Source organism: Pogona vitticeps, chromosome 13, assembly GCF_051106095.1.
Source record: "Pogona vitticeps strain Pit_001003342236 chromosome 13, PviZW2.1, whole genome shotgun sequence".
Taxonomy (NCBI): domain Eukaryota; kingdom Metazoa; phylum Chordata; class Lepidosauria; order Squamata; family Agamidae; genus Pogona; species Pogona vitticeps.
In genome coordinates, this window is record NC_135795.1 from 12,800,548 (window position 1) to 12,827,299 (window position 26,752).

Sequence of the window (26,752 nt, forward strand, 5' to 3'; positions counted from 1 at the left end):
TATGCGGGGCACCACTGTATGGAGAATGCTGCCTCAGCCTGACTCTGATGTATGACCCAGCTGGACCTTTTTGTGGCTGCTGCTTTGGGAGGTTGCGCTGGAGCAATTCCTTGACAGACGAAAGAGCTGTCTTCAGGGAGATCACTCCCAGCAAAGCAACCCTTTCCAGTGCAATCAGATGCACATCTTTCTCACTGTCTTATCACATGGTGTGACATTTTTTATAGTACGCCCCACATTCCTACTCAAGGGAGAGTCATCTAAAGCCTTCTGTGCACTGACAAGATTTGATTCTTGGTCCATGGAGAAGCTCATTGGGCTGTCTTAAATTCTGCAATCCCTGACTTCCACAGGGTGAAGGGAGCACAGTTATCACTGGAGGTTCACATTGACAGTCGGAAGAAGATGAAAAGCTGCAAGGTCCTCGGGCTGGGAAGGCCCATGAACAGATACCGGAGATCATGCCTCAAATGGAGAATCTTGGGCTCTCTTTTTATTAGTATGAGTGAGAGATCGTGTGAGAGATCGTGTTCCTGGATGATGGTATTAAGTGCTGGGAAATATGCAGAGATTATGGATAAACAGATTTCTTTTTCTTTTGCTAGCTACAGAATACTGTTCGGACTGTCACCCCAATGCCACCTGCAAAGAACATGGAGGCCTGCGCCACTGTGTCTGTCAAGATGGATTCACTGGAGACGGCACCAATTGCTCTGACATAGACGAGTGTTCCAGCCGTGATTTGAACCGTTGCCATCCTTTAGCAAAGTGTATCAATCATGGCGGCAGCTATTCCTGTCTTTGCCCCGAGGGTTACGAAGGAGACGGCTACCACTGCAGGGCTGTGTCAAGCTTTGCGGAAGGATGTGCACAAGCCAGTGGCTCCCGTAACTGCTCGGATCCGTGTGTGACTCACACGGTTCTGGACCAACCTTGGCGAAGCACGTCCTATAGGTCAGGGTCCAACTGTGACCAGGATAAAATAGGCTGGTTTCAGTTTGTAGGGAGTGGAGGAAGGCGTATGCCGGAGACGTGCGTGCCAGTAAGTAAGTGCAACACGGTTGCGAGTATGTGGCTAAATGGCACACACCCCACTAGGGATAACGAAATAGTACGTCGGACAGCCTGCGCCGACTGGGGCGGTAACTGCTGCTACTGGTCCATCACCGTAGAGGTGAAAGCTTGCCCGGGTGGCTACTATGTCTACAACTTTGATGGAACACCAGCTTGCACTCTCGGTTATTGCACAGGTATGTTGCCTAAAATTCCTTCATTAAAAAAAAACTTGCTTTGAGAAGAAATAAGTAGCCCCTAAATTATGGCAACCTTTGTGCTTTAATCAGTTCCAATTTTCCAGATCCAAACTTCACTGAGAACCCCTGCCCTCCGTGTAAGAGAGAAGAAGAATGCAGGCTAGTGGATGGGAAATGGAGTTGTTATAACAGTCAAGAGCCTGGTACGTGTCAAGGTCATGAGAGACTGAAAGATGCTGTACATTAGTGCAGGAGAGTCATGAAAATAATGATTGCAACTTCCAGTGGCAGCTCAGACATACATCTTACCCTGGATTTTTCAATATAACAGTGATCAGCTTTCACACATGCAGCATTACACACCCGGGGAATCAACCAGTTCAGCAGCTCCTTTAAGATCAGATATTTGACTACCGGAAATCTACTTCATAATAATAATCTTGTCCCATCAAGTCAATTCTGACTTAGGATAAAGTCAGTGCAACATTTTGTTGCAGGTCATAGTGGCATATGATTGTTTCCTAGATCATGCTTTTTCCATTATTAGCTTCCATATGGAAATAGACATACCTTAGTCAAAGAAATCCTGGCCAGCACAGCTAGTGGTGAAGGCATCTGGGAATTTTACTCCAAGAATATTTGGGGACCCAAGCTTCTAGTGCTTGTCCATCTAATATCCTGTTCCTCCTGAAGCCAGTAACTTTTTAAAATGAATTATTTATTTATTTATTTATTTATTTATTTATTTATTTATTTATTTATTTATTTATTTATCCATCCATCCATCCATCCATCCATCCATCCATCCATCCATCCATCCATCCATTTATTTATTTATTTATTTATTTATTTATTTATTTATTTATTTATTTATTTATTTATTTATTTATTTATTTATTTATTTATTTATTCATTCATTCATTCATTCATTCATTCATTCATTCATTCATTCATTCATTCATTCTTTCTTTCATTCATTCATTCATCTATCCATCCACCCACCCACCCACCCACCTATTTATTTATTTATTTATTTATTTATTTATTTATTTATTTATTTATTTATTTATTTATTTATTTATTTATTTATTTATTTATTTATTTATCCTTCCATCCACCCACCCACCCACCCACCCACCTATTTCTTTCTTTCTTTCTTTCTTTCTTTCTTTCTTTCTTTCTTTCTTTCTTTCTTTATTTCTTTATTTATTTATTTATTTATTTATTTATTTATTTATTTATTTATTTATTTATTTATTTAGCAAATTACAGCATAGGACATGGTTTGTGTTTCTAAAACTGCATGAGTGCTTTGAATGGATTTCACAAAAACAACAGCACTCCATAGAGTGGTCGTAAAGGATTCCCTAGCATTGCTTGGTAAATAAAAACCTATTGTTATCTATTAAGACATTTCTAGCTTGGAACCACAACTCGAGTGTGGGGCAAAGGAAATTAAAGTTTCTATTGAAAAGGATGTCCTGAGTGAACTGGGCTTCCCCAGTGTCATCATGTACTTGAAAGACTACAGATGTTCTGGTTTCGAGGAAGAGGAGAATAAAACCATGATTTCAGTGGTGACCCCTGCCCAGGCTGGCCGGTGTGGAACACAGTTAACGGTAGGTTCTTTATTCACTTCAAATGTTTCAAAGCTGGTGGACTGCATGGCACCCAACGATACAGAGTGAAGGCAAGAAACCTGACCCTCTCACTTAACTGTGTGCTGTCACAATGCTGCTGCATCCGATTGGTTTTGTAATTATGTCACAGCGTCCTTGTGCTTTTTCTGTAAGTCTTGAGTGGCTTTGCCTCTTGTAGTTTGGTGCAGATTTTTCAAAAATATACGTATATATTTTTAAAAATGCATAACTAAAGCAGCTGGTGATCAGAGACTCTAAGCAACTGTGAAAATGCTGAGTACAGTAGGTATGAGGAGCTCAGTTGTCTCTCTTAAACATGTTTTCCTCATTTAAAATGCTTACTCAAAAACATTTAGCCCATAGACAGATGTAACTTCACTGCCATCAAGAGCTGTGTGGCTTCAATTCTTTTTTCCCCCCAACAGAAAAATGAGACCCATGCTACATATAGTAACACACTATATCTGGCAGACAAGACTATCATTAGAGAGAATGAAATCAAAATTAATTTTCACTGCTCATACCCGCTGGATATGGAAATCAGTCTCGAAACAGCCATTCAACCCATTGTCAGGTAAGGGCATTCCTTATTAAGGGAAAGAGCTATCCATCTGTGCTAATGATCCTTTCATTTTGCGTTAGCACTCGTGACATTGGAGAATAATGGAAGGACGTGATCCCGGATGCTCACCTACCATGTGCATTCGCATGCCAGGGAAGAGAGTTGCTGCTTTGGATTACAGGTTCCCAAATCCATCGACCAGGTTGGTCAGAGAGATTCTGGGAGAGGAAGTCCAGAAAAAGGAGCCCTTCCAAATTCTGTCATGGCATGGAAACAACAGATAAAGTTTAACTGTGTTATGAGGGTGAGATGTAGAGATAAAAATGGATTCGTGTATTCTCGAAGGCTTTCACGGCAGGGATCTGATGGTGGTTGTGGGTTTTTCAGGCTCTTTGGCTGTGTTCTGAAGCTTGTTCTTCCTGAAGTTTCGCTGTGTTTTGCTGGCGAAATGTTAGGAAGAACAACATTCAGAACATGGCCAAAGAGCCCGAAAAACCCACAACAACCATAAAAAAAGGATTAGCCTTAACCTAGACTCAGTCCAGTCCATGGGGTCACGAAGAGTCAGACACAACTTAACGACTAAATGACAAGACTCAGTCTATGCCATTATACATCCCCTTGGGGGCCAAGGATGACCTCTTTTCCTTGTTATTACTTGGAACAGTTATCACCACCAAGGAGGAGAAATCAGGTAGGAGTATCAGTGGTGTAATTAATTGGGCCAATGCTTTTTTTTAAAAAAACCATAACTTAAGCAGCTGGTGCTCTCCATACAGAAAGTCCCAGGTTCAGTTTGATTGGATCTGAGATCTTCTAGGTCTGGAAATCTCTCTGTCTGACACTCTGGAGATGCACTACCAAACCCAGTAGACCAAAAGCAGGCAAGCTGGTACTTTCCATATCTTTTGAACTACAGCTCCTATAAACCCCCAATCAGCATGGCCAATGGGCAGAGATTATGGGAGGTATATCTTCAAAGAACTAAAAACATAAGGCTGTCTACCCCTGGTGTAGACAATACTGCAGTGATGTGGTATAGTAACACAAATTTTGTAGTGTAGCATACTGTATAGTATAGTGATCTCGTATAGCATACAGCACATTTCATATTTCTGTATATTCAGTTGCTTCTTTTAAACCCACCACTAAATGCTCAATTGATTTTAAATCAATAATTTATTGTGCTTTTAATTTTACTTATTTTAATGTTCCGAGCCGCCTTGGATCCCCTCATCAGGAAAAAGGTGGCCTATGAATCGTAAATAAAATACATAATCTGAAGGTACACATGTATGTCAAACATGTGAACCCGATTAGATTTCTCAAATTATTGTTTTACAAGAATACTGGAAGGATCCTATTGGATTATATTGATGGTGGGCAACCTCCAGAGGCCACACATTGACTTTGGGGGCCTGCGACCTTCAGGCGCCAATTTTTTCTAACACAAATGTTCTTATAAAAATTGCACGTGTCACTCATGCGAGTCAGGAGGTGAGGCTGAGGAGCCTAATGCTGAGGGAGGCCCAGAAAGAAAAGACAAGAAATCGGGCCTTCTCGGCGGTGGCTCCTCGCCTCTGGAATAACCTTCCCCCTGACATTCGCGCGGCTCCCTCGCTGGGTATTTTTAAAAATCAATTAAAAACACTGATGTTTCGGCGGGCCTTCCCCTCAGCCAACTCCTAATCTTCCCTCTTTTTCCCCTTTCTTAGTGTTCGTCCCATCTGTCTAAAGTTTTTCCCCTATTTAAAATTGTTTTAATATATTGTATTGTGCTTGCTGTAAGCCGCCTAGAGTGGACTCAATGAGACTAGATAGGCGGGACATAAATAAATAAATAAATAAATAAATAAATAAATAAATAAATAAATAAATAAATAAATAAATAAATAAATAAATAAATAAATAAATGAAAAGGCCCTTTTGTGGACACAAGGACACTTTCTGAGCCACGTATTTGGGGAAAAAAAGATTGGGTTGTGTAGGGATGCTGGTGTTGGGTCTCCAACGGGTTAAATATGGCCGATGGGACACAGGCTGCTGACTGCTAGCTTTGACCTGGAATCTACCAGGTTCAGCTTTTGGATGGCGGCAGGGACAGACAAAATGTCTCCGGGAAGCCCACAAGCAGAAGCTAAAAGCAACAGACCAATTCCAGTCTTGTTCCAGGGTAACCTCTCAGTTCCCTCATCAGGGCAATCACTCCATAAATGCAGAACTTGGAAAAGTTACTGTTTTCAGTACAGTACCTGGAATGCCTTGTGAACTTTATTCTGCAGATTTAACTCTATGTTAAGAAGGAAAACCTTGATTCTGATTGAGTCTAAAACAATAGAATCAGCCCTGCTGGGAAAGTTTCTGCAGACCCCTTTATTGTTAGGACATAGGACCAACATGGTCAATGTAGGATCTGGGAAGTTTTAATAAGAAGGAAATGAAAGAAGAGGAAAGAAATGCTCAGCTTTATATAACTTATACCAGAAATAGTAATGTAGCACCTAAGAGACTACCAGTAATTAGTCTGTATTTTTCATAAGCATACTACTTCAGATGAATGGAGTCCTTATCCAACATAAATACCACTTTAATTTTCTGAATTATAAACTCTGGAGCAGATCCTCCTGGACAATCCATTCTCCCCTAGGAGTAAGCCCCATTGAATTCACTGGAGTTTATTTCTGAATAGACATGCACCAGATGGATTTATAAGAGCAGCAATTTAGAGACACTTGAGGATGCAATGCAATTCAAGCTTGTTTGAAGCAGGCTGCCATGATTTGAATCTTTTCTACAAATGGGCAGATATGAATCTATTTACCTTTCACATCTTGTACCTCCCTATATTGTGTTGTGTGGTTCTTGTCTCTAAAAGACATGTCAAAATGCATATTAAAATACTAGGATGTGTGTTTTGTGAGGAATTAACTTGAAAAAAATCTGTGTTTAAATAAAAATATTTGTTAAGTCTTATTTTAAAAATCAGATTAATGGAGAAACAGAGCAGAACAAATCAAAACTACAGTGAGGTCTCTACTTAAGAACTTAATCCGTATTGGAAGGTGGTTCTCAAGTTGAAAAGTTCTTATGTTGAATCTGCATTTCCCATAGGAATGCATTGAAAACCATTTAATCCGTATCTGCTCTTTTCCGTCCATAGAAACTACAGTGGAACCTCTACTTAAGAACTTAATCGGTTTTGGAATGGTGTTCTTAAGTTGAAACGTTCTTAAGTTGAAGCAAAATTTCCCATAGGAATGGACTGAAAACCAATTAATCCGTTCTGGCTGGTTTTTTTGTTATGTAGAGGTGCGTTTGTACATTGAAGCATTAGTTCCCATAGGAACTAATGCAAAGCTGGTTAATACGTACTCTACCACTAGGGGGAGAAATTTTTTTTAACCTAAGATGACCTAAGGTTAAAAAAAGAGCAGGAAAGGTTTTTTTTCCTGTTCTTATCTTGGATTTCTGTTCTCAAGTAGAAGCAAAATTTAGCAAATGGAGCTGTTCTTAAGTTGGATTGTTCTTAAGTAGGGACGTTCTTAAGTAGAGACCCCACTGTATAGAACTGTAGAGCAAGGTTTATTGTTGTTTAGTTGTTAAGTCATGTCCGACTCTTTGTGACCCCATGGACGAGAGCATGCCAGGCCCTCCTATCTTTCACTGCCTCCCAGATTTGGGTCAAATTCATGTTGGTCGCTTCGATAACACTGTCCAACCATCTCGTCCTCTGTCGTCCCCTTCTTCTCCTCTTGCCTTCACTCTTTCCCAACGTCAGGGTCTTTTCCAGGGAGTCTTCTCTTCTCATGAGATGGCCAAAGGATTGGAGCCTCAGCTTCAGGATCTGTCCTCCCAGTGAGCACTCAGGGTTGATTTCCTTCAGAGGAGAGCAAGAACGTACCCAAAGGTTTATTAAGTCCAACCCCCTTCTGAAGCACCTAAAGTATATCTGACAAATGGCTGCCCAACATCTGTTTCAGAAATGTATAATGAAGGAGAATCCATCATCTTCCAAATTAATTCATTCCACTGTCAAACAGTTCTTATTGTCAGGAAAATCTTCCTAATGTTTGAGTCTGCTATTTTGATAATTTGAATCCATTATGTAACTTTAGCCACAGAAAACAAGTGTGTTCCTTTCTCCCTGTGACAACTCATCAAATATTTGAAGATCAGTCAAATCATATTTCAGTCTTCTCATCTTTAGGTTAAGCATCCTCAACTGTTTTTTCATGGGTTTTGTTTTAAAATCCTTCATAATATTCAACCTCTCCTCTGAACATGTACTTATTTAAAAAGAATGCTTGTTGGTATTCTTTTTAAATAGTGGTGCATGAGATTAATGCTGAGGTTCATGCTTTTTCCTGTTCAATCAATTCCTGAGATGAAAGAATGGACATTAAAATGTTGCTATTTTTGACTACAATTTATAGAATCCTTCATGACTAATGGCCATAATGCTTTGTAGGATTTCAGAAGTCATAGGCCAAAATAGCAATGTTCTTGTGTTCTAGAATAAATATATATTGAATTGACATTTAGTTAGGCATCGCTCAGTCTCGAAAGACTGTGGTAACATGCTCTGTATGGAGGACTTGAAACAGCATCTAGTGTGGCTGAGAAGGCCGATTCGAGAGTGACAATCCCTTCCACACTGAAGACAAATTCAATCTGTCCCCTGTCCAGCTCCCTGATTTGGCTGATTTAGGGACTGCCTCTTTGCCTTGGCCTGCTGGACAAGGGTCTCTTCAAATTGGGAGAGGCCATGCTGCACTGTCTGCCTCCAGGCTGAACACTCAGATGTCAGGGCTTCCCCTCTGTTGAGGTCCATTCCTAAGGCCTTCAGATCCCGCTTGCAGATCTCCTTGTATCGCAGCTGGGGTCTCCCTCTGGGGCGATTTCGCTGCACTAATTCTCCACACAGGAGATCCTTTGGAATCCAACCATCAACCATTCTCACGACATGCCCAAGCCAACGTAGACATCGCTGTTTCAGTAATGTATATATGAATTGACATGGACTAGGAATAACTCAGATATACCTATTCCTACAAAGTCAATAGCTTTTGCTGTTAGCACTGGTGAAAAACTATTTGGATAGGAATTTGAATTGTCATGTAGACCAGGAGCAAAGAAGGACAAAAACAGAGGTATCCCCACTCAATTGCTGATACTAAGTGTCAATGGTTCTTCTAGCTTTTTGTCTTAACTGATTTTGTTCCTTCCAGTTCTATCAACATCAGCATTGGAGGTGCAGGAGAGTTTATAATTAAGATGGCTCTCTACAGAGATTCAAATTACACTTCACCCTACGAGGGATTTAAGGCAATATTATCAACCGAGGACTATCTGTATGTTGGGGTCATGATTGCCAGTGGGGATACAGCTCAGTTTGTCTTGCGGATGGAAAATTGTTTTGCAACGCCTACGGAAAGTGCCAGTGATCCCCTGAAATATTACATCATTCAAAACAGGTAGAATATGAAGAGTGGTTCACTCTGAAGGTCGTAATTTTAATTTACAGGGTTCTTGGGAGTGGATGGGATCAGGTCCAATAGATTATAATCATATCCACAGTAGAATCAAGAATGAGACTGAAGCTAGTGGACAGAAGGGAAAAAAATACAGCCAGACGTTGAGTCCTAAGCACAATCTGAATGCAGATGGTGCAGCAAGGTTATCTGCAAGTTGAAACTAAGCGGTGGGTGAGTGCCTAGATGGAATGCATTAAAACCCATTTAATGCGTTCCTATGGGCAAAAAACTCACCTTTAAGTGAAAATCCTCCATACGACAGCCATTTTCGCTGCCCGGTAAGCGAGGAATCCGGGCAAAAACACAGCGGGCAGCCATTTTTTTTACCCGGCGGCCATTTTGGAACTGCCGATCAGCTGTTGGGAAATCATCGCTATGCGAAACAGCATACCAATCATCGCAAAGCGATTTTTTACCATTTAAAACATCACAATGCGGTCGCAAAAATGATCGCAAAAAATTTGTCACTATGCGGATTCGTCATTAAACGGGGCGCCCGTTAAGCGAGGCACCACTGTACCTAATTCACTGAGCTATACAGCCAACTTGCCTTGGATGGGGCAGGCAAAATTTGTCTGGATCTGATAGCTACAAGCATTGCTTGAAGGTTCTGATGCATCAGAGTAACAGAAGGTTCAACCCATGAGCAACCGGATACTTTTGCAAGTTCATTAATCAAAATGGGACTATCTATGCAGGACTATAGGTTAGAAATCTAGGAGAGGTATTTGGTTGTCGTGACACATTCAGGGAGAGCCACAACCGACTGTCAGTAGTAGTCATATCCAGCAGGGCTCTTCTTAAATTCTCGTATTCAATCCTTGCTGATGTTCCAGCTGCCCAAACACACAGGATTCAACCATAACAGTGCCCGAAAATGGAGTAGGATCTCAAGGAATGTTTTCTCTCCAAGTCTTCAAGTTTGTTGGGAATCATAACCTTGTCCACCTCCACTGTGAAATCCGTCTCTGTGATAACAGCACTGAAGGTTGCCGACCGGTAAGTAGGAACTGAACTGTTCAGCATAAAGTGTAGCTTGACAAGGGCAGATGAGATGCATTAAAATTGGGGGTAACAAATCACAGAATCCTACAGCCAGCATGGCCTCTAGCCATGTGGGTTGGGAGATTCTGAGAACTCTGCGTTGGAAAAAGTAACTTTTCCAAGCAATACAGCAGGTATCTCTTAATAGGACAGATATTTCATTAGGTCATGGCACCCGCCCACCCAAAGGAAAATGTGTCTTTTTTTTTTTTTACAGAGTTGCTCTGGAGTTGGAAACCGTCGGGCTGCTGGCACCGGCTATTCTTTGCATGTGGGTCCCATTGCTCGCGAAGGTAACGAAACATTGTGGCCTGCAGATGAACACTGACCTATCTTTCAACAAAAAAAGAGAGAGAGTTCTGATAATATTGGGTTTGGGGTTTTGTTAGTTTTGCATTTTCCTAGTCCTTTGTTGTGTCCAGTTTCTGCATCACTTTCCATGTCCCGCCCCACCTGCCTGCCCAGTTTGAAGGGATGCAGCCGAGAGATGGCAGTCGGGGTCTGGAACATTCCGTGTAATGGGTAGTGTGTTTGCTGCATTACTCATTTTGTCCTGGGAGTCAGTTACTCTGTCATTATCTGTTATTGTGCAAGAAATTCATCTCATTGCACATTATTGATGCACCACATTGCTGTTACTAACAGGAAACACATTCTGCTTCCCTCTAGTGTCCAGTAATAGTGAGCCTCAGAAATGTTTATAAAAGTACAGAAGTATATCTGTGAAGATTCTCAGTCATCCAGGTGAGGTTATTTGGAAGCTGAGTCATGGCAACGGGACTTTTTTCTTGTTAGGCTAAAATGTTTTGCTTCGCATCCAAGACTGAAGAAGCTACTTTTCAGCATTTCATCCTAACATGAAAGAAGTCCAGTTGCCATGACTCAATTTCCAAAAAGGCAGAAGATTAACCAGAATACAAAGGACTGCCCTTACTACTTAGCACCACTGACAGGAGTTTGGCATAAAACCTGAAAATTGCCTGTAATAAGTTCTCTAAAAATGGCTTTAAAAATAAGTGTTAAAAGTAGCTTGGAGTCTCTCTTTGTACTCAAAAATTATATAGTGACTGCTAGTCACATTACTTATTACCACAAAATAATGTATTGTACAGTGGTGCCCCGCTTAACAATTACCCTGCTTGGCGATGAATCCACTCACAACGATGTTTTTGCGGTCGCTAGTGCAATCGCAAAATGGTGTTTTAATGGTCAAAATCCGCTTTACGACGATCAGTTCCCTGCTTCAGAAACAGATTCTTTGCATTACAACGATCAAAACAGCTGATTGTCGGGTTTTCAAAATGGCCGCCAGCTATTCAAAATGGCTCCCCGCTGTGTTCAGGATGGATTTTTCGCTGCACAGGCATCGGAAAATGGTCGCCCTATGGAGGATCTTCGCTGGATGCTGAGGTATTTCACCCATTGGAATGCATTGAACCGGTTTTCAATGCATTTCAATGGGCTTTTTTATTTCACTTGATGAGGATTTCGCTCTACAGCGATTTCGCTGGAACGGATTATCCTCGTCAAGCGAGGCACCACTGTACCTAACTACATTACTTGTAACTAGCTACTTCGAAGCTATGGTGCTGGTTTATCTTGTTAGTGAGAAGAACTATTCCAAAGAACTAGATTAGTTTTGTGCTCAGCTTACCCTAACAACTGTCCCTTGAGTTGGCAAGACATGCATTGATGGAGCAAAAAATATATTGCAAAATTCAGTAATATCCACATTGGAAAACAAAGTGTCTCCTTCGGTTTGAAAGACTTGGCTAAAGTAATCTTTCTCAGCTTCTTGAGACTGCTTGTGTCTCCTTAAGGATTCATTGCATTGCATGCTACAGATGCACTGAGTTGCTGTTACCAACAGGAAATACCCTCTGTCTCCCTCTAGTGGTCAGTGATGATAGTGAGCATTAGAAATATTGATAAAAATCCCAAAGACAAACCAAAACATTTAAGAGCTTTACAGACTGTTTCTGAGAAATAATATGAGCTTAAAAGAACGGACACCTTTTTGAAGGCATCTGTCTGAAAATACTCACCACTGAAAAAATATGAAAAATGTGTTTGTCTCTTTAAAAATGGAGTGGCAAATGTTTATGTTAGGTAAATTGTACACTTTAAAGAAAATACGTAGATAAACTGCACGTGAATTTATGCTGGAGGGTCCAATGTGTTTCCATGTGTTTTACTGATGATTTACTGATTATTTAGCACTAGGAAATCACAGAGCTCTAAACTCTTCCCTGATACAAATGTATTATGTATTTATTTAAACCACTTATACCCCCCACCTTTCTCCTTACAATACTGAGACAAACAATATAAAAACTTTTAAAAAGGGAAGGAACAACCCCATAAAATGACAGCTCCTCTTTGGCAGCAAATTACTGGAAAAAAGCCTGCCTGAAGAGAAAGCTATTCACATGCTTGTAGAAGGGCAGCAAAGACGGGGCCAGCTTGGCCTCCTGTGGGTGGGAGTTCCAGAGTCTGGGAGCAGCCACAGAGAAGGCCCTCTTTAATGTCCTCACCAAATGTCCCTGATAGGGGAGCGGGACAGAGAGAAAGGCGTTCTCTGATGTTTTTAAAAACCTGGGCAAGATCCTATCAGGAGATGAGGTCTTTCTGGTAGTGAGGATTCAAATCAGTCAGGGCTTTGTAAGTCCAAACCAACACTTTGAATTGTGCTCAGAAATGGACAGTGAAACCATTGTAACTGTGGAGTTAATGTGGCCCCTGTAACTAGTAAAGTAGGAGAAAAAAACTGGGTTTGAAAAGTCAAAAAGGTCCAAAGACCCATAAAAAGGTGGTATAAAAGGAACATTGCCTGTATGTTGCACAGATTTCCTAAAGATCGGTGCAAAAAAACTGATGCTTAAAGAGGAAGAAATGTCCCATCCGAATGGATTAAAGAGATTTTCATCTCCCCTGATAGTTATGTTTTGATTAACAGAACATTTATCAACAGCTTAGAACGGCAGAGCTGGAAGGGACCCTCTGGATCATCCAATCCAGCCCCTGTCAAAGAGGCCCCGTGTGAAATCAAACTCCCAACCTCTGCCTAAACCACTGAGCTATGCAACAGTTCAGTCTAAGGAGTGTAAATCGGTTTAATTCATTGGTTTTAAATGTGGCCCAAAGAACTTTTCCTCCCATCCCTCTGCACGTCCCTTTTTGAAGTGGCAAAAGCAAAGACTTCTTTGGTAGGGCAGCCTCTGTTTTACTTGAAGCCATCCACCAGAAAAGGTCTGGTCATTAACACGGAGCAGCAGGAGCAATGAATGGAAGGATAAGCAAAAGAAATTGAGATGCCAGCCAAATATCGGAAAGTGAGTTACATTCGGCTCTATTTGACAGACATATGCAAATAGCGCCATCTCACGGTGTTTTGTACAAAATGTTCACTGACCCCTACGAATGCTTTCGTTTACCCTCTCCCCCCTTCTATGCAGGTTTTGAAACTTTTCTCGTAGCTGCTGCTCCTGCATCTCATGGTAAGAACACTTTCCTTTAAAAGATAAAATGATCCCCAGAGGCTTAAAAAAAAGAGAGAGAGAAAGAGAGTAACATTAATATTTGGATGAACTGAAGCTAAATTTTAAATTTGACAATTGTTGCAGAGTTTTGAAATTCTCGTTAAAATTTTCATTTTGATACTCAGGAAAAGTACAAAGACTCACAGAGGGGAATCGAGTTCCTCAGATAATCCTCTTCCTTTCTCATTAGCCGGCACGTACAGTCTCAGTAAATCCCAGATGCAAACAGATAACAGTTTTGTTATCTAACAACCAATTGACGACTTCCAACAGACATAAGAGAGGGAAACAGAACACTCAGCAGAGAGGCGGGGCTCTCTTTGAATTCAGAAGTGGAAAGGAATGATTGGCCAATGTTGGATAGATTGACAGTCACCCCAACCCAGAACATTCCCTTCCAGCCAAACAATTAGAGGCAGCATGCAAGATTATAAAAATTCTAACAATGTTGATTGTAAATGCCCGATGCTCACTTTAAAAAATGGGAACCTAAACCAAAGATAGGGAAGATTAGAATTTATGGATGATGGTGTACTGTATCTCCCATCATCTCTTGTCACTGGCTACTAGGGAGCTCTGGTGGGAGCACCAGTCTTCCTCCAGGCACCTTCGGGCTCAGTGACAACCCACAGGGCTATGGAAGCCTCTTCACAAATTGGTCAGTCATTCAGCGGAAGTGCTAGTGATGGTCATTTCCTGTGGGTAAAAAAGAATTAAGGAGAGTAAATACAACCCAGAACGATGCGGCTTTCAGTGGCTGCTAGTCATCATGCAGTGGTGTAGTAAAATCTCAGTACAAGGACCCCTCGTGATAGACCCCCCACTGCCACCCCTCTGTAAGAAGAATCCAGTAATGCAGACAACTCAGTTGATCCATATCAACAAACGAGAAGCACATCTTCCGTAAAGTCGATAAAGCTTTATTGCCCAAACCACCCACAACCACTTAGTGTTTACAACAGGGAAAGCTTACAAAAATAGTTCACTCTTAGCTACTGTGGAGCTTTCAGCTAAGCTCAGATGGCAGAAAAAGCTGAGGAGGTAAAGGTTGATATCATAGTCCATGCTACTCAGAAGCTCCCAGGGATTTGACCCTATAGTCTTCGGCTCTGCTATATTACCTCTAGGGTCAAAGTTTGTGTGCCTCTGAACACTGGTTGCTAAGTAACAGAAAGGGGAAGAAGCTCTGGGAGTCAGAACACCAGGTTGAGTGGGTCTTTCATCTGATCCAGAGGGGTTTTCCTATTACTCCTATGACCCCCAAAGGGAGTCAGGTCTTGGGCAACTGCAGTGCACGGTCCTTGCCTCGGCCCCAAAGGCTTGGTATAAAATCACTAGCAGAGCCTGGAAAAGTTCCTTTTCCAGGCTACAAAAGCTAGAATCCCCCATGCTTGTCACTCTCTAACCAAGAGAGTGCTTTGCTTGAGCAAAAATCATAGCTTCCAAATAAGGGTGCAGTTACACATTGAAATACTCCTCAGGTTAGGCATGTGTGAAATCAATTTTTAAAATATCCATTCACATTAAATACTAAGTGAATATTTTTTGGTCAGAAAGTATGTGTTTTTTTTTGGGTGGGCGGGGTCTGGAAAGCAAGGGTTTTTTTAAACACCCACTAAAGGCTGGTTTATTTTATCTTGATTATGAAAAGTTATTTTGAACTGGTTTTGCATGTGTGCTCACCTGTATCGGAGTAAATTGGGTCTGTGGAATTTGTCGAGTGTTGGATATCAGGAGCATAGGTTTCAGGCTGCATGGTGACCTTGTAGTCTGATCTGTTTGTTTTTCTGCCTGTAACACTGATCTAGTGCTATGCCAGTTTGGGAAAAAAAATACAACAAATAAAAAACACATTAAAAATCACACCACAGCAGAAAAACATGGTTTTTGTCGCTACTGCCCACATCACCTCAGTGTGGGACGTTGTGGTGGTGGCAAGTGCCTACAAGAGACAGCCAGCACGAGAGAGGGCCAGTATTTATTTATTTATTTATTTATTTGATTTATACCCCGCCCATCTGGCCTAAAAGGCCACTCTAGGTGGCTACCAGTGAAAACAATAAAATAATACAAAAAAATTACATAAATCATAATTATAACATACACAATACAAAAATATAACTGAAATAAATAAAGGAGAAGAAGAGAAAATCAAGTGTTAGCTGGAGGGAAGGCCTGACTATATAGCCATGTTTTTAGTTGCTTTTTAAAGGTGCCCAAAGTGGGGGCCGCGCGAATCTCAAGAGAGAGATTATTCCAGAGGCGAGGAGCCACCACCAAGAAGGCCCGGTTTCGTGTCTTCTCCTTCCGGGCCTCTCTCGGCGTCAGGCTCCTCAGCCTCACCTCCTGGCTTGCGCGGGTGATCCGGGTGGATCTTGGTGGGAGCAGGCGTTCCGTTCCAGTACAACACAGAAGCCTCAAAAACGGTTCCAGGATGACGTGCCAGAAACCAGAACATCTCGCTATAGCTATGACATCACAGGATTTTATTTTATTTTATTCCAAAAATGCATAGCCTCAGGAGGACAAAACACTGCAGGCCGGAGCTCTACGGTGCCAAATTTAAAACAATTTTTAAAAAAACCCTGTAGCCCCTTCAATCAATATACAACACATCCTAGACCCAGATTAAAAGTTGTTGAAAGAGGACACACACTCCCAACCCAAAAACCATGTGACTTTAAACGGACATCAAAACCCTGATCCACTCCCAATTTATTTCAAACATGCAACCAGGTCCTAACTTACAACATGCAACCTTTGAATAACCACACTCCTTCTCCACAGGTTTACAAGACATGTGGAAGATCATGCTAGTGCCTGTCCTTATGGGTTTATTTCTCCGTCCATTGGCCTAATAGAAAACCAGAACTCTTCACCTTGTTGGAAAGGCAAAGGGACCCTGAAGAATTCATGTGAAAGAAAGAAAGAAAGAAAGAAAGAAAGAAAGAAAGAAAGAAAGAAAGAAAGAAAGAAAGAAAGAAAGAAAGAAAGAAAGAAAGAAGAAAACGTAGAACAATACATTATCTACATATGTTGGGGGGGCGGCTTCCAATACTGCAAAGAAATCTAGATTAATACACATTTATTAGATTTGTTCACAATGTGTGTGTTGTAGAGTTGTGCACAGGTCACTTCTGTATGGAAGACTGGTTCTTCAGAATATATCCAGATATCTGGAGATTTTTTTCTCCATTTGATTTGATTTGTTTCCCAAATCCAAACCAATTTGGAAATTTGTAAAACCAATGCATTCAGGACCTGAAAGATTCCCCCTCCCCCGTATCAGTAATCTATGAAATTTGAAGTGTCTAAAGATGGGACAAACCAGCCATATTTCACAGATCAATCTACAAGGGTCTGCATATTAGTCAACTTTAAATTTGCTCTTAAGAGAGAGAAACAACAACAATAGGCTAGAAAGATTTTGTGCTCCACCTAATTCCATTCATGCCTGGGATTCAAGCTGGTTTGTAAATTTGATTTGATTCATCCTGGAAATGAATCTCCCCATATTCTGCTTTGATTCAGAGCACAAACAAATTGCTCTGAATTAGGCTGATTTAATTTGGGATTTGTCTGATTCTAGTGCACAGCTCTTACCATGATCTGATTTTACTCCTGTGTTCATTCCAGAAGGAGTCTTTAAACAAAATGATGCTCCAGAGGAAAAGTGTACTTTGTATCCCTTTCTATGTGTACAAGGAGAGGATGGCTACCAATGTCTGCTAGTCATGACGGCTATGTCTTCTTTCCAATATTGGGCATGCTACCTGTGGCATATGGGGATATGTTACTATTCTGTAGCCCAGAATATTAATTTTTCCAAGCTTTGGAACCTGCATAACTTTTCTGACATTCTTCACTTTGAATGACGTACATCCTTTTGTTTCCGTCTTGTTTTTGTTTCTTTGGGAGGAAAGTGTTGACAAACCTGGACACCGTCTTAAAAAGCAGAGACATCACCCTGCTGGCAAAGGTCCGCATAGTCAAAGCTATGGTTTTTCCAGTTGCAATGTATGGAAGTGAGAGCTGGACCATAAAGTAGGCTGACTGCCAAAGAATTGATGCTTTTGAATTGTGGTGCTGGAGGAGACTCTTGAGAGTCCCCTGGAATGCAAGGAGAACAAACCTATCCATTCTAAAGGAAATCAGCCCTGAGTGCTAACTGGCAGGACAGATCCTGAAGCTGAGGTTCCAATACTTTGGCCATCTCATGAGAAGAGAAGACTCCCTGGAAAAGACCCTGATGTTGGGAAAGTGTGAAGGCAAGAGGAAAAGGGGACAGCAGAGGACGAGATGGTTGGACAGTGTCGTCGAAGCTACCAACATGAATTTGACCAAATTCCGGGGGCCAGTGGAAGACAGAAGGCCAGGGCGTGCTCTGGTCCATGGGGTCACAAAGAGTCGGACACGACTTAATGACTAAACAACAACAACCACTAACATCACTGCTATAGTGCTGGAAAACTAATTTGTCACATTGCCTTTTACTTTGTTACTCTCTATTTTGTTTTGTTTTGTTTAGGGGTTGAAAATTGGAATTATTTTATTTATTCCCAACTTAGAAAAGAATGGCAGTTTTTCAAGAGAACTTGAAAAAAAAATCCTGCCTAAATGCTTCTCAGTGTCAGTTCATAAAGGTTTTTGTTTCACTTATTATAGGATTAAGTCTGTTCTTTATTTTTAGCATGCAAGTCCTTGAATTATTGGTTATCATTGCATTCAACTAGACATGAATAGAACATGCTGAACTGATTACACTTTCGAATTGGGCCTCGTTTTGTTTTGTTGTTTGTGTTTTTTGTAAATAAGTGACAACTGAAAATGAACATATAATTTTAATAGTGCTCTAAGTTCCCTTAAAATACTGTATCCTAGAAAAGTTTTGAAAATTATGAAAAACGATATGTGTTATACTAGCAGAGTAACTTTGTCCTTGCTTTCCATGTTGCTTCAGAATGTATCTGGTTACGCTCTTGTTAACACCATCTCAAATAAATAGCTACCAGTACACTACCTATGTTATTTGTTACACATTCCTTCCAGGCTTTGTCTGCATGCATCGCCTCTTTGCTACAGACCATATAGTTTGTGGACATACAAGTTCCAGGGATCTAAAAAGGCCACTTTTCTGTAACTGGGAAACAATACATTGATCTCCCCATCCCACCCCCAAAAGCCTGAAGAACAACATTTTTGGATGCAGGGGTGGACACACTGTTTTTGAAGCATTAAAAATGTGTGAAGACAGGATTCAACTCATCAAAAACATGAACCACCACTCCTGGAAGGGGCAATTCAATGCAAAAAATATCCATTGGCGCTGGAGACTGTTGATTTCAGTTTCACCTGAATGGTGAATCTGCTCTGAGTTGGAACTTTACAGGAGCACTCCCTCTCCACCAAAGAGGTTCAGCACCTCGGAGAGCTCCTAAGCAGTTCACATTAAAACTCAGAGCAGATTCAGTGCCCTGTGAAATGATGTCATCAACCTCCATTCAGGGGAGTCTGAGAGTGGTAGAAGAACTGGGGGGGGGAGAATACTCTTAAGGACACATGTGGCTTATCCCTAATTCAGCTGCTGCTACATTTAGGTCAAGATCAGTTGGCCAGGCATTAAAACATAGAAAAGAACTGGGGAAAATTGGTTGATTTGTTGCTACTTGTTAGCTGCTGAATAAGCACAGTCAAGACCACCATGCATTCAACAATCCTCATATGATCTCAGCTGGGCTTTCTCTGGTTAATCAGTATAACAGCATTGCATAAGCACCAGATAAATATCAACAAAGCTTCTTTTCTTTTTCAATGGAGAACATTATTAAAATGCAGGTAGACTTTCCACAACCTCTGGAATAAATGCCATGTGCTTGCTGAGAAGGCTAACACCAAGAGCATCCTAATTAGCCAAGAGAGTTGACAGAATTTGTGTGTTGTTCAAACATGGCTGAGGAAGCAATATGCCTTTATTAAGTGGCAATCTGGCATAAGCTGTGCTGAGTGTTTCCATTCATTTTTCATTCCATATTCCAGGCAGGTGTGCAGGGCGATTTCGAGGAGAGAAAAGTCATATCTAATTGGGCTCTCAAACAGGTGCTCCTTGCTAATGAATGGGTTCAAAAGAGCTGCAGAAATTTTTCTCTCTCTCTCTTTGGCTCCAGATCCTCCTTTGATGTATAGCAGGGATGGATGAGGAGAATGCTAGTGGCCCCTGAAGGCCAATCGTGAAGACCTCAATCCCACCACAAAGCACACATACCCCAGTTTTAGCCAAAAGAAAAATGAGCAAGAATCATGGTTCAGTGGTGGGATTCCATGGGTTTCCACTCCCCTGCCTCCTCCAGGTAATTGTCCACTCACCAGCAGCAACGCGCTTCCCTTCTGTGCCTCCTCGGGTGACCACCCGCTCAGAAGCATAGCTGTGGGCCTCCCTGCCTATCTGCATGGGTGGCTGCCAGAGGAGGCAGAGGAAGGAAGCACACTGTGGCCAATGGGTAGGTGATTGCCCAGAGGAGGCAGCAGAGGGAAACATATGGTGCCCACAGAACAACTGTGCAGACACCAGACTGGGCCAAATTGCCAAACCACATTTCATGCCCATCTCTAATTCAAAAACATTCTCTTCTACTTCTAGAGGCCTTCAGGAATAATGGATTTGGCACTGGCAAGTTTCAGATATCATAATCCTTCATCCACTCAAATATAAATACTCAGATTGGCTATCTAGTCAATTTCAGGCAAGTATTTTCTCCCCCCGCCACTCCAAGCTCTAACACTTTGGGGCCTCGCTGGGGATTAAAATGTGGTTCCCAGGTGAAATTTGAAGCTTGGAATCCTGAGTTTCAGTCCAAGAATCTATCCAGAAATACTGGATTGGGAGCAGCCCTTTTCTTTGTCAATTCAGCTCCCCAGCAGTCAAGTCATGGAATGGGGACTTTTTGATGAGTCTGAAGCCTCTGCCTTGGATACAGCCAGAACTTAGAAAAGTTACATTTTTGGACTACATCTCCCAGAATGCCCCACCTACCTGAACAGAATCACAGTCAGGTCTTTCTCCATGATGGCCCTATATCTGTGGAATTCTTTCCTGACAGACCAACATATTGTGTCTTCCCTGCCAGTTTTTAAAGCTTTATTTTTCCAGTCCATAGTTTTCACTGGAGTTTTATACAGATGAATTCCTTTTCATCATATTTATGTATTTAAAACCTGTGGGGGATGGATAGATAAAATGCCTTGTGAGAGCCATGTTCTCTCAAATGGGTGATAAAAGGTGAGAAAGACTGTTGTTTAAAAATAATTCTCTATTAATTGTTGTTTAACTGTTTGGCTTCACTTGCTTTGAACATTTCATTAAAATTGAACATTGTCTCGATGCGGTCTGGTTTACTCTGAGTCACAATGATGTAGAGATCATATCTGAAGAGCAGTTGCTCTGGCTCAATTAAAAACAAATATAAGGTTATACATCTGTTAAATATCTCTATTACCTGAAACTAGCAGCCTAGAAGCAGATTGTAAGGGGAACAAAGCAGTAGGACTATTTGACCATCTCAAATGGGTGAAGGGACTCACCTCAGCCAAGGGTACATGGCTGAGAAGACAGGGGATACTTGGCTTAGTAGTACTATGAGTGAGAAAGATCTTGGAATTGTTGTAGATCAAAAGCCGAATATGAGCCAACAATGCAATGTGGCTGCAAAAAAGGCAAATGCGATTTTAGGATGCATTAAAACAAGTATAGTCTCCAAATTCCCTGAAATTCTAGCTCCCCTCTATTCAGCATTGGTTAGACCTCACCTTCAGTACTATGCCCAGTTCTGGACACTACACTCCCGGAAGGATTCGAACAAACTGGAGCAAGTTCAGAGGAGGGAAATAAGGATGATCAGGAGACTGGAAACCAAGCCCTGTGATGAAAGACTGAAAGAACTGGACATGTTTAGCCTTGAGAAAAGAAAATTGAGGGGAGATATGAGAGCACTTTTCAAATAGTTGAAGAAGGGCAGGATCTGTTCTTGATCATCCTAGAGTTCACGACACATAATAATGGGCTCAAACGACAGGAAGCTAGATTTAGGCTGAATATCAGAATAAACTTCTTAACTGTTAGAGCAGTACAGCAGGTCATGAATGTTCCTATCCTGGAGGTACTCAAGAGAAAATTGGACAACCCACTGTCAGTTCTGCTTGGACTTAGATTCCTGTTTTGAACAGGGAGTTTGATTATAGGCTCCTTCCAACCCCATTATTCTATGATTCCCCCAAACAAAATCTCCCTGCCATTCTTCACATCAAACTATAGTATATTTTAATTTCTCTTCCCTCTTGGAGGTCAGAATCTGCAGAAGTGAAAACTACATAAGAAAAGGTGAACTGCAAAGCACGCAAGTGTGAACTAGTGTGGATGAGTGTGACATCCATAATTTTCCTGTCTTCTGGTTGGCTTCCTTGCCTTCACCCCTAAAATTCAGTTCTGTGTTGGTAGATGGCAAGTTGGGAGAAAAAGTGCATTACATGACCTTTATTTATTCCCAGAAAGTAAACCATCCCTTTGTCCTGCAGCACATGATGTGACTGTAGCATCTTAGCAGGGCCTGAAGTGACAATCAAATAAATAAATCAATCAAATAAATAAATAAATAAATAAATCCCTTCCACACTGAAGAGAAATGCAATCTGTCCCCTGTCCAGCTCCCTGATTTTGCTGATTTTGGGACTGCCTTTTTGCCTCGGCCTGCTGGACAAGGGTCTCTTCAAATTGGGAGAGGCCATGATGCACCGCCTGCCTCCAGGCTGAACGCTCAGATGTCAAGGTTTCCCATCTGTTGAGGTCTATTCCTAAGATCTTCAGATCCCGCTTGCAGATGTCCTTGTATCGCAGCTGTGGTCTCCCTCTGGGGTGATTTCCCCGCACTAATTCTCCATACAGGAGATCTTTTGGAATCCAACCATCAGCCATTCTCATGACATGCCTGCGCCAATGTAGACGTCGCTGTTTCAGTAATGCCCACATAGACATCACTGCAAAAGGCATGTGCAGCTTTAAATATATGTTTTGGAAGTCCCATATGCTTACCATTATTTAGCCTCTTTCTTTTGGACTCGGTTCACAAAGGTGCGATAGGAAAAAGCCCAGGGTTAGCTGAACAAGCACGGTGGAAGATGTAAAAATGTGAAAAATAACAAGGAAATAGAAGGAAAAGCTGAATGGCCAAACTTAAACCATATGAGGCAGAGAAAATAGCTAAACATCTCTGTCTTATGAAGCATCTAACAAAGAACAACTTATACCCCAGTGAGAACATGGAAATCTTTCAACAAATTATATGGATTATTCAAGGGAATTTGTGATAAGGTTTGCTATGTTCATTTTAGCCAATAGGTCACGGCCATCAAAAGGTGCTTCTGCTAAGATTCTCCACCTCCTAAGATCCGGCTCATGCTCCCCCTGACTCTCCCATTAGCCCCTAATGCTGAGATCCTAAACCAAAGCGAGGTGCTTTGAGAAAAATGCTGGAGAAGATGATGTGCTGACTTTGCTTACACACATGCTTTGGCTTGACTGAAGGGGGATTGTGCCAAAGGCAAAAGAACACCATGCAAATGTTTTGGGAGGCAGATTTCCAACAAATGAGGCCACGGGGGGGGGGTTGTCAGGAGCACCTGGCCTGCTAGAAGGAGGATAAAATGAATGTGCTGATGTTGAAGATTAACAGTAGGCAGCAGCGGGCTGGCCTTTGGCAGATATCCTTGGCTCAAATTAATACCCAAGGTTCCTTTCTTGCCATACACAGCCACCATGCTTCTGTTGTAAATCCCCATTTGACATTTCCCAGAAGGACATCTGTAGAGATTAGACAGGGTCCCCTTCACAGGTAGGCACTTCTGTTGAACATAAATCCATGCCAATGTCTATGCATGCCCCCCCCCCCTCTTTACTCTCAGCTGCATATCATAGCATTCAGCATTGGCTTCTGCTCCTCACTCAGGTACTAAGTGTTTGAGTTTTATTAGCACGCTCACATACTATCTGTGGTTTGTGTGACTGAGAGGGACTTTTTCTGGCTGGGGTGATTGTCTATCTATCCAACACTAATTGTTCCTTACAGCCTTTGAGTTCAAAGAGAGCCCCACCTCTCTCCTGAGTGTTCTTTTCCCTCTCTTTACTCTGTCGGTAGCAGTTGTTTGTTTGCCGTTGATCTGTTCAGTTCGTTGCTAGTATGTGTGCAGTAAAGAAAGCAGCAAACACAAGTCTGTAATTTCAAGCACCTGTAAGTAAAGAAAAGTGTTTTATTCTTTCTCTTACAAATGTCTCAGTGAGTTATTGAGACTTTAATGCAGTTAATGAGAAAGGGGAGGACTCTTGGGAACTTTTCAATATTCTCCTCTGCGAGTCTCTGTACTTCTACTGTGTACAAAAGAGAATTTTTACCAGAAATTCAAAACTCTGCAACACTAATATACATAAATGGCACACTTTTAGTATTTTCTTGGTAGTGTTGACCAAGCCTTTCCCAGTTTAGTGCCTTCCAGATGTTTTAGAATACCGCTCCCATCGTTCCTGACCATTGGCCATGGGGGCTGATGCAGTGAACATACAGAGATTTTCTTCACCTAAATACAAATACTGTAGGCATCTTGACACTTTGACAAAAAATCCAAAGAAACAAGACAAGACAAAACCTGTGGCACCTTCAAAACTATTATATTTTAATGTGAGCTGTCGTGGACCAGTCCACTGCGTCACACATAAGGAGACAAAATGAAATGATGGATGATGCTCTGAGACACACTTTCAAAAAGAGAGAGAGCAATGGCTACAAGATTTTTCACTCCTGCATATTAGCAGAGACTGGCACTTTTTCTTCCACCCTCATCATTAGCTTTCTTCATGAATAAACAAACCCACACCAACTATTTTGACAAAGAAACCCTTTTATTCTCTGCAGTTTGTGTGTGCAGAGAACCACCTGAGGCTACAGTGCAAAACGCTTATCTTGTGGTCGATTAAAGATTTGTTTTAGGGGATCATCTTCATTCTGCAGTTTATGTTTACAGAGCCAAACTCTTTATGCTGAGGAGAGGATCGTCTCCCTCAACGCTGTGACTGAATCACCTCAAACCGTGACAGGTAATCACTGTGATTCAGAGACATCTGCCTCAGACTGCCACCCAGGAGTGGGAGTTGATTTCTCATCCCATGCGCCGAAAAGCAAGTTCAGGTAAATCACCAGCAGGGCAAGCATCTTCTTTCAGCATTTGTAAATATCAATACCTCTTGTTGAAGATTATCGATTCTTTAAAGAGTTGTAGTAGCCTGCAATAAGCTTGGGGCACCACTTTGTAAATAATAATGACAACATGTAGCCAGAGATTATCCATGCACATGAAGAAAAAAACCTGTCTTATTCTATTCACCTTGTGAGCCCTGAATCCACAAATTGATTGCCCAAGCTCATCTAATTGATTGTAGAAGGATGTTGCATTGTGAACATTACTCAATAACATGGCTGCTTCATTGTAGAATCAAAAGCAAGCCAACACAGTCAAGTTATTATTGCAGAGTTTTGAATTTCTGGTAAAATTCCTTTTTGCTATACAGTAAAAGTACAGAGACTCATAGAGGAAAATGGCTACCAGTTCTCCAGAGCCCACCCCTTTCTCATTAAATAGCACTCAAGGTCTCAGTAACTCACTCTGAGATACAGTGGTGCCCTGCATAATGAGTGCTTCGTTTAACGACGAATCTGCATAGTTATGAGGTTTTTGCAATCGCAAAAGCAATCATATTGCAATGTTTTAAATGGTAAAACATCGCTTTGCGATTTTCGCATAGTGATGTTTTAAAAACAGCTGATCGGCGGTTCCAAAATGGCTGCCAGGTAAATAAAATGGCCGCCCGCTGTGTTTTTGCCTGGATTCCTCGCTTACCGGGCAGCAAAAATGGGGGCCGCATGGAGGATTTTCGCAGAACGGTGAGTTTTTTGCCCATAGGGACGCATTAAACGTGTTTTAATGCGTACCTATGGGCTTCTTTGTTCCGCATAGCAACGAATCCGTATAGCGATGTTTTTTTTTCGTATAGGATTATCGTCGCTATGTGGGGCACCACTGTATTTGTTGTAGGAAAAAAAGTTTCTTTATTTACAGTTGCTTGAAATTACAGGCTTACTGATATGGTTTTCTTTACTGCAAACATCCTAGCAATGAACCAAACAGGTCAACAGCAAACAAACAACTCCCACTGATGAACTAGAGAGAGGCAGAAGAACAATCAGGAGAGAGGTGGGACTCTCTTTGAATTCAAAAGCTGGAAGGAACTTTTGGTTGATGGTAGATAAATATCATCATTATAATCTTAGAACTGTGTTGCTGGAAGGGACAATTACTCCAGTCCAAAAAAGTTTCTCTCAGTCACTCAAACTACAAACAGCATATGGCATTGTAAATAAAATCCCAACAGCTATTTGGCAAGGTATCTCAGACATGTCTGCTTTGGCTGGCAGTAGCTTTCCCTATTACAGTACCTTTAATGTGATCTTTCTCCCAGATCTCCAACAGATTCTGGAATGTTCCACATGATAGGACTTTAAAAAGGGATGGAGAATATTCAGAAGGAAAAAAAATTCTTCAGAATGGAGTTCTTGCAGAGGTTACACTTGAGGAAGAGAGAAAACCTTCAGAAATGATCTCAGGAAAATATATATGTGTATATATATATATATCTTCTCATAAATTTGTATTCACCTTGATTTAGGACAGCTGAGGAGAGCCGGGCGAGCTGATCTATTCAGAAACATGACACTTTTGTGTGTGTGTGTGTGTGTGTGTGTGTGTGTGTGTGTGTGTGTGTGCGTGTGTGTGTGTGCGCGCGCGCGCGCGCGTGCGTGCGTGTGTGTGTGTGCGCACGGAGGGGGGAAGTGTTACGCTTTCTTCTTCCCTCAGGCAAATAAAACTGAGCCCTTGACAACCCTGTTGCAGTCGTGGATAAGGAAGGTCTGCCCTGCAAGCCTGAAGGGAGAGCTGCAAAATTGTCCCAGGAGAATGGATACCATCACTAAGAGCTTTGTCTTTCATTTAGAACCCAGTTAACCCTTTCCACCGCCACCCTGACCCTCAGGATTCTTTCTACATAGATTAAATGGAAAACGAGCAGTCTTGCCCCAAAACCAAT

At 41.5% G+C, this 26,752-nt stretch overlaps 1 protein-coding gene across 1 annotated transcript; it reads left to right on the forward strand.

Moving 5' to 3' along the window:
- Window positions 1-21,534, forward strand: UMOD (uromodulin). Its single transcript, XM_072982803.2, has 9 exons — window positions 1-1,250; window positions 1,358-1,456; window positions 2,664-2,872; window positions 3,319-3,467; window positions 8,684-8,929; window positions 9,826-9,988; window positions 10,251-10,326; window positions 13,489-13,530; window positions 16,360-21,534. Exons 1-9 carry the CDS (start codon window positions 563-565, stop codon window positions 16,428-16,430), a joined length of 1,743 nt encoding a protein of 580 aa, XP_072838904.2. The 5' UTR covers window positions 1-562; the 3' UTR covers window positions 16,431-21,534.
- Window positions 21,535-26,752: the final 5,218 nt, after the last annotated feature.

Bases quoted from the DNA above. Each gene is read 5' to 3' on its own strand.
- UMOD (XM_072982803.2), top strand. From the start codon at position 563: ATGCAGAGATTATGGATAAACAGATTTCTTTTTCTTTTGCTAGCTACA. The intron at 2,873-3,318 runs GTAGGTTCTTTA...TCCCCCCAACAG, and splicing joins GGTGTGGAACACAGTTAACG to AAAAATGAGACCCATGCTAC. The intron at 3,468-8,683 runs GTAAGGGCATTC...TGTTCCTTCCAG, and splicing joins GCCATTCAACCCATTGTCAG to TTCTATCAACATCAGCATTG.